This window comes from Homarus americanus, unplaced genomic scaffold (genome assembly GCF_018991925.1).
Source record: "Homarus americanus isolate GMGI-L3 unplaced genomic scaffold, GMGI_Hamer_2.0 scaffold5099, whole genome shotgun sequence".
In the NCBI taxonomy this organism is placed as follows: domain Eukaryota; kingdom Metazoa; phylum Arthropoda; class Malacostraca; order Decapoda; family Nephropidae; genus Homarus; species Homarus americanus.
The window spans coordinates 20,381-27,970 of record NW_024726854.1 but is presented as its reverse complement, the minus strand read 5'-3'; the positions used below and the strand labels follow the sequence as shown (position 1 = coordinate 27,970).

General features: G+C 41.5%; 1 protein-coding gene across 2 annotated transcripts; it reads right to left on the bottom strand.

Moving 5' to 3' along the window:
- Positions 1 to 1,889: 1,889 nt before the first annotated feature.
- On the bottom strand, positions 1,890 to 5,983 carry LOC121865724. 2 transcript variants are annotated; one of them, XM_042365262.1, is made up of 5 exons: positions 5,882 to 5,983; positions 3,409 to 3,525; positions 3,056 to 3,172; positions 2,626 to 2,831; positions 1,890 to 2,353 (listed from the first exon to the last, which is right to left on the bottom strand). In XM_042365262.1, exons 2-5 carry the CDS (start codon positions 3,512 to 3,514, stop codon positions 2,264 to 2,266), a joined length of 519 nt encoding a protein of 172 aa, XP_042221196.1. In that variant the 5' UTR covers positions 3,515 to 3,525; positions 5,882 to 5,983; the 3' UTR covers positions 1,890 to 2,263. The 2 variants fall into 2 exon arrangements, with proteins under 2 accessions (XP_042221196.1, XP_042221197.1); XM_042365263.1 differs by having other exon boundaries at positions 3,409 to 3,522.
- Positions 5,984 to 7,590: the final 1,607 nt, after the last annotated feature.

Genomic DNA, 7,590 nt, shown 5'->3' with positions numbered 1-7,590 from the left:
CTTTTGTTGTCTGGTATTAATACAGGAGGAAGCCGGAGTACCTGGAAAAGCTGGAGCGGGATTTAAACACCTTACTCTCACCTGTCCAGTTACAGCTAGGACCCAGAACATAACTGAGAGCCCACTGGTGGTTGACAAGTAACGAATTATTTCTAATCGATTACAGTAACTAAGTAGTTTTTCCAGTAATGTACGTGTTAGATAAAAATAAATATTATCTCAGCTATCTCTATTTCATTATTTACATCGCTTAGTTAGCAACACCCAGATAACGTTTTCTTTCTACTGACGTCGCTTATAAGTTGCGTACCACAACTTTGTCCTCTCATAATATTTGTTATTAAGTTAACATTATTGGTTTTTATTTTCAATTTTCGATTATATATGTATCTATCTAATCGAAGCAGGTCAAGTTCGGATTCATTTTTTAAATGACTTCATTATATCTCAAGTTCGGTACCCGTTTACTTTTACTTTTATCCTCTTCGCCACTGATCGGCTCGTTAATCGCCTGGGCGATCGGTCACGTCACTGTTTCCCACTGTTGCCAAGTACTGGGCATGCACTGACTCCTGAATGTATCTGAACCTGCTCCAGTGTTGGTAGAGTCTGGCCTTGAAGCAGCTCACACTCGGTGCCGTCACAACACTCTCTGGAAGATTGTTCCAAGAGTTCACAACCCTCACTCTGTAAAAGTTACCCCTCACAGTTTTCTGGACTTGTGGCTTCTTCTACCTTGAGCTGTGACTCCTTGTGGGGCGAGCGTCCGCCAGCTCCAAGTATGAGCACTCCATTGAATAGTGCCCTTGAGATGTTTATACACCTCAGTTAGGTCACCCCTTGTCCGTCTGTAGTGTAAGCTAAGCAATTGCAGGCGTTCTAATCTCTCAGGGTAGCTACTGTAAGCCTAGCATATCTCTGGGACTACTCCAGACGGGGAAGCACCTCACTCCTGAAGCCGATCCCATAAACCACACACTAGCGCCATACGAAGAGCTTATTACACCTGACTTTCTTGTATTCTGTTATATTTATATTAATATCAACAAATAAATCGCCTTACAAAGATACACCTTTGTTTGGGAGATAAATATTAATGTCTCACATCTTCCAAGTCCAGCTAAATTTCTAATCAGTTACCTGCAGTGGATAATAATAGCCATAATTAATAAAAAAAGATAGTAGGAATAACAATAAAGGACAAGAAATATAAAAGAAAGGCAATTTATTATTTCATTTCAATTTGTAAGTATTAAAAATGAAGGAAATTTATATGAAGACATGAAAAGAATTACAAAACAGATAACATAAAAGAATTCTTCAAAATTTCCCTCAATAAAGTCCAGTTTATTATTGTTGGTACATAAAAACAACTTGTTAGTAGACAACTTTGAATAAAAGTTACGAAAAGAATTAGATCTCGTTGTACTTTTGCTAAGATACTATAGAGGTTCTGATCCCAAGTTGATGATTATAAAGGATGGAAGACTGATCAACTCATAATAGTGCCTCGTGAAATCTATTATCATTTTTCGTAATAACAGGTCATATAGTAATAAACTTTAACTATACTTATACTGTAATACTTAACTGAGGAAGACAAAGGGTTATTCTGACCGTGATGACGACCAAAATATTGTTGTACTGAATAAACTAACTCTTATCTAACTTCCTCTAGTCATCAACAAACTTACTCAATCTCGATCATGTGAACAAAAACAAATACTGAATGGATCGTACATTAAGGGTTGATTCGTGGGGTAGTAGTGGGGTGGTAGTGGTAGGGGTAGCGGGTGGGGGGAGAGTAGAATTGGGGAGGAGTAGGTAGGAGGGTAGTTTGTGGGGTGGTAGGAAGTGGGGTGGTAGGGGTAGTGGGGTGGTAGGGGTTGGGGTAGTGGGGTGGTAGGGGTAGTGGGGTGGTAAGGGTAGTGGGGTGGTAGGGATGGTAGGTGGGGGTCGTGTAAGGGACAATTGGTATAGTAAGGGCATCTGTTGAGTGGATCTAAGGCTATTTGAGTCTCGTAGGACGTGGGGGGCGTTGACAGGACTCTTTAGTACATAAGACTCCTATACGGCTCCTGAAATCGTCCTTTTCAGTATAAGAGTCTATGGCGGTTTTGGAACAGATAAATGTCATCAGGATTCTTCAGGACACCATTACATCCTTCAGCATTCAAACTAAGACAAGATCCATCATGTTTCTTGGGGATCCTGTGGGACGTCTGAAGGAAGGTGGGGAGGGTGAGTCAAGAGATGGGAGGACTCAGGCTACGATGACGGGGGCGCGGAAGCAGGTAAGGACCCTCTCGTTGTCATCTGTCACCCGGAACTCCACCACGACGTTGCCCTGAGCCTGAAGGAGGACCAGAGACTCATTAACTTCTAATATATAAAAGGTAAGTTGTAATCTCTCTTTCTTTATAGTTAATTAATTATAGTCATGATCCCTTTCATCTCTGAGACTTCGTAGATTGTGATAAGATGATTTTCACTTACACACGCCTTTCATCTCTCAGAACAATCATCTCTTCAAGTGTAAAGACCCAAACACCTTCTATCACTCATAAAATAACCTTCTTTTATCATTTCTTTCCCCAAATAACGTGAGTGTTGTGAGGTACTGACCATACGAGCCTGGATGGGGATGGTGATAGATTTCCTGATGGTAGTTGGGACTCCTGGCGCTAGAGGGCAGCCAGTGTCAGTAAAGCGACACAGCGGCTTCTTCTTCTCCCCGGGCATAGAGACTCTCACAGGCTTATTGTTCGCGTTAATGAAGGGGAGTCTCACCCAGGCGTAGATGTCGCTCTTGATGTTGTACAAGTCTTCGTCTGGAATGAACATAATGTCAGATACAAGACCTCCCCCCAGGCGTTTATGTAGCGTGAAAAACAAAATAACTTGAGATTTATGTTTAGTTTTGATGGTGAAATATTAACTCAAACTGACTTCCCATAGAACGTCGTTCGTTTACATCTGAACACGACGCATAACACAGTACTTACCCGCGTCGAGTACACAAGTGACCGAGACTGTTTGTTTACATGTGACTCACTAGTTTGTTGGGTGAGGGTGATCTGGTAGGTGCCTGAGCGTCCAGCACGGGCAAGACAGGGCCATTTGGTGCACTCCCTCACCTCCACGGAATTTAGCTGGGCCAGTTGCGGCACGTCTGTGATGTAAACACTCTCGTTATTCATCTGTCCCGCAGGGTTATACAGTTGGGTATTGTCCATTAACCTCTCTCTCTCTCTCTCTCTCTCTCTCTCTCTCTCTCTCTCTCTCTACTATAAAAAGGCATCACGCGAATGTTTATAGAGTCTGTCATGATATACTGACTGAAAAACACCACACAAACACTTCACACTTCAGAGATCGCAAGACGCCACACACCCTAACCCAACTTACTGCACAGAGTGAAGCCTTCCTTATCGTCGACGCGGATACCCTGGGCGAGGTAGAAGCTTGTCACCAGCATCAGCACACGAGTCATCCTACAACACCACATCCTCATCACACTATCTACTGAAATTCAAAATGTATATAAACATTGAAAATAGAGAATATACCTGTCCCGCCCGTCTACCCGCCCACCCGTCCTTCCCGCCAGCTTGAAACTCTCTCTCACATCAATATTATTCGTCACAGCTTCGTTCCTCTTACACCTCTCCATTAACATTCTACTGTTTGTTTATCTCTCCGAGTTAACCAGTCTAGTGTAGCCTGTAGTTCATCAGCTGTGAAAGGTAAAGAAACAAACGTAACTACTTGAGGTACTTATCATTCCCGACCACGACCTTACAGCTTCACATACACCTGGTTGACAGTAACCTAGTACCTACGAGGATTATCTAGCATAGTTCTCTTCTACACTGAGAGGCTAATAGTGTTGTAACTTATGATTGGGGGGTTTGCAGGGGAGGAGGACGAGTGGGATCTGAGGGGGAGGGGAGTGGGATCTGAGAGGGGGTGAGGCACTTGATCTTGTATTAAGGTCAGTAGTAACAACAAATGCCCTCTCTGACATATACCAATTTCATCACCATTAGTGTGTGTGTGTGAACCCTGTTGACCATGGCTTCACGTCCACTGTGTTGTCTTAATGTTACTTAACAGGTGAATTTGTGTCTCTTGAGAACATACCTAACACCTCACAACACAAGTAACACTCAACACACACCTGTAACACAACATACACCTTGCAAGTCATGGTTATCGATAAGGTATTTAATTATTAGGTGAAATAAACTAAGGTGTCTAATCATCAGGTAAAACAAATTATCATACGTAACCGCTAACCCACCTGGATGATATTACTGGATGATAAAAACAATTAGATAATTATCATTTAGTATTATTACTGTTACTGTCAAGAGTTACGGCCATTACGCGTTACGGTGTGGAGGGGGAGGGGGGGTGGGATGGGGAGGTGGGGGGAGGGGGAGGTGGGAAGGGGAGGGGGAGGCTACTGGAAATATGCTTACGGTGCCGTTGTTCATCTGGCCTTGGTCGAGTCACCTCACTGTTTACCATTGTTTGCATACCTGTACTATCTATAGACATTGTTTGTATACCTGCAGTATCTACACACATTCTTTGTACACCTACATTCTCTATATATGTTATTTATATATTGGTATTGTCTATGTACATTTTGAATCAATATGAATGGTGGCACACTTCGCGGGCCACAGGTTAACAGCGACGAGCCAGTATTGCTGCTGTGTCCACCCAACTTCCAAAATTGTCCTTTCTGTAATTAATAAGAATTTTTTTTTCTGATTGCCAAATGCAGTGGCGGGCCACAGAAATAATTTGGCGGGCCAAATGTGGCCCGCGGGCCGCACTTTGCCCACCCCTGATCTATCTAAACCTCACCGTCATCTCACTTACGGAATTGAAAGTTTGAGTCTGCGTGTGGATCATTTAGCACCTTGAGTTCTTACAGTAAATAAACACTATATCATAAAATAAACACCGAACTTTCATATGTTACTCGTATCTATTCTGAACGTAAAAAAAAAAAAACAGATTCATTATCTGTTTAGAACTAAGACCTTAAGAGTGTTAATAGCTTGTAAAACAGGTATTTAAATAACAATGTTTTAAACTACTGCGTATGTTTATAGTATTCAAGGCTTTGTTTTGTGTCAGTGTCTTTATCAGTCCAGTTCTTGTCTAGTCACTTTTTGGTTTCTTGCCTCACGAATGGCTTTGATAGAGGGTCCTATTTACTTCACACTGCTGTAAGTTTTAATGCCAACTTGTGCCCCCCTCAAAAGAAATAAATAAAATTAAATTACGAAATCATGTCTCTTATACCAGCTGTAACTAATGAAAATCAAACAAATCCACAAGTTTTATGTTTACATCCTGTCAGTCGCTTCTGTAGTGATTAATTAGCAACAGCGCCACCCGAGGACTGGAGCCTCGCTTACATTCTGAATACCATGTGGATGATTCGCCATGATCAGATACTTCCACAAAATTGCCCAATCCTCTTCTAAATTCACAGAGAGTCATATTTATGTAAATCATTTTTCTTTTTTTAAGTTTAACAAATTTATTGACATCAAGTTTACATTCACATCCAGTCGTCTGTGTGATTTGTTAACTATCAGGTATGTGCTTGATGCGATGCTAACATTAACAAAATCTCAAAACAAAAACAAAAACAAAATACATTCCACGTATCCACAGTAAATTACCAAGAATAGACTAGTATCCAGATATCAAGGTGATTATACAATTATGACATGAATAACAATGAATATGATTAAAAATACCAACACAATCACACTACTGAATCATAAAAACACTCCTACAAAACCACCTTACTCTAAAAAACCCACATACAGTAAATCACCAATTTCAAACCCACCTTAAGTCGATTTTTGGAGGGAAAGAATTGACGAAGAATATCTCACTCGTAACTGGAGCGTCGCTTACACTAGTAATACTTGTAGTGTACTGGCCAACCACAGCACACACACCCGCTGCTCTCCCACTCACTTACTTTCACTGGCGAGGGAGGTGGGGGGGTCACCACAAGGGGAGGGGTGGATGGAGGTGAGGGGCGGGGGAAGGGTGTCACACCATGGGGAAGGGGGAGTGAGGGACGGGGTCACATCATGGGGAGGTGATATTTAGGGGGATCTGTAAAGGGAAGAGGGATAATTAGAGTGAATAAACGAATGGGGAAATTAGAGAGATGAGAGAGAGAATAGAAGAGAGAGAGGGGGGAAGACCGCGCGATAAATAAATAGATTGAGACAGAAAAATAGAAGAAAGAACGTAAAAGGAAGAAGGGAAGGAAGGCCGAGAGATAAATATTAGACACATAGAGAAAACAAAATACAGTAGAACGAGGAAAGAGAGAGAGAGAGAGAGAGGAAGGGGGTTCAAAGAGCTAGGGAGGAGTCGTATCAAGAGGTGCTATTATCATTATATATATTGTTGAAACTTTTACCGTAGGCTTTTATGTGTCATTAACCTATAACAATAAGATGATAATAATAATAATAATAATAATAATAATAATAATAATAATAATAATAATAATAATAATAGAGAATTGTGTGAACGCCAGTGAAAATAAACGCCAGTAGAGATGACGATGAACGTATGCTATTTTATTTGAGATTGTAAGGAGGGTCGCGGAAAGGGGAGGTGATCGCTGCCCGTATCATCATTGGGTATGACTTTGCTTGGGAGATTAGCATTCCCGCATCCCCTGAGCAACGCTCTTGTGCATTATGCAGAAGACCCGACAGCAGCACCCTTATCCACTACCTCCTAAGATGTCCCCACACACAACGCTTCCGTGACGCCTGCTGGACCACGACCCCCTGACGGAGACACGATGATCCTCCCCATACCGGCCAGATATTATGTAAATAACATTGATTATGTGTTAAAGGAATATCCTTCCTTCCTTAGGCTTTTGTAAGCCCCTTTATAATATTTATACCGTATATACTTGTAACACTTGCCAGATGCTTCTGGTGTCATTGTTCAGGGGTACCTAGTTTTTTAGTTTAACAAATTTATTGGCAGAGCTTGTAGTACAGTTTGCCTATTCCGAGTAATTCAGTCAGGTCTTGACACTGAGGGTGGTATCACTTCTCACTGTCACGCAGGACAGAGGTTCACACACAAAGAAATACATCATATTCATTGACAGCTATAAATGTATAGAGGTCAGATTCATATGGATAATGTCACTGTTCACTGCCATGCAGGACAGAGGTTCGTACACAAAGAGTTGCATCATATTCATTGACAGTACATATACATATATGTAAACACACACACACACACACACACACATATACATACATATACGTATATACATACACGTATACACGTACACGTACATTTACATGCACACACGCACACATACATACATATACGTCGGTCAGATTCATGTGGGTAATGTCACTTTTCACTGCCATACAGGACAGAGGTTCGTACACAAAGAATGCATCATATTCATTGACACTATATATAGGTCAGATTCATGTGGGTAATGCCACTGTTCACTGCCACGCAGGACAGAGGTTCGTACACAAAGAAGGAAATACATCACAT

Coding starts and splice junctions, on each gene's coding strand:
- LOC121865724 (XM_042365262.1), bottom strand. CDS start 3,514: ATGAGGATGTGGTGTTGTAGGATGACTCGTGTGCTGATGCTGGTGACA. Junction 3,173..3,408: donor GGAAGGCTTCACTCTGTGCA/GTAAGTTGGGTT, acceptor TTTACATCACAG/ACGTGCCGCAACTGGCCCAG. Junction 2,354..2,625: donor TCCCCATCCAGGCTCGTATG/GTCAGTACCTCA, acceptor GTCCTCCTTCAG/GCTCAGGGCAACGTCGTGGT.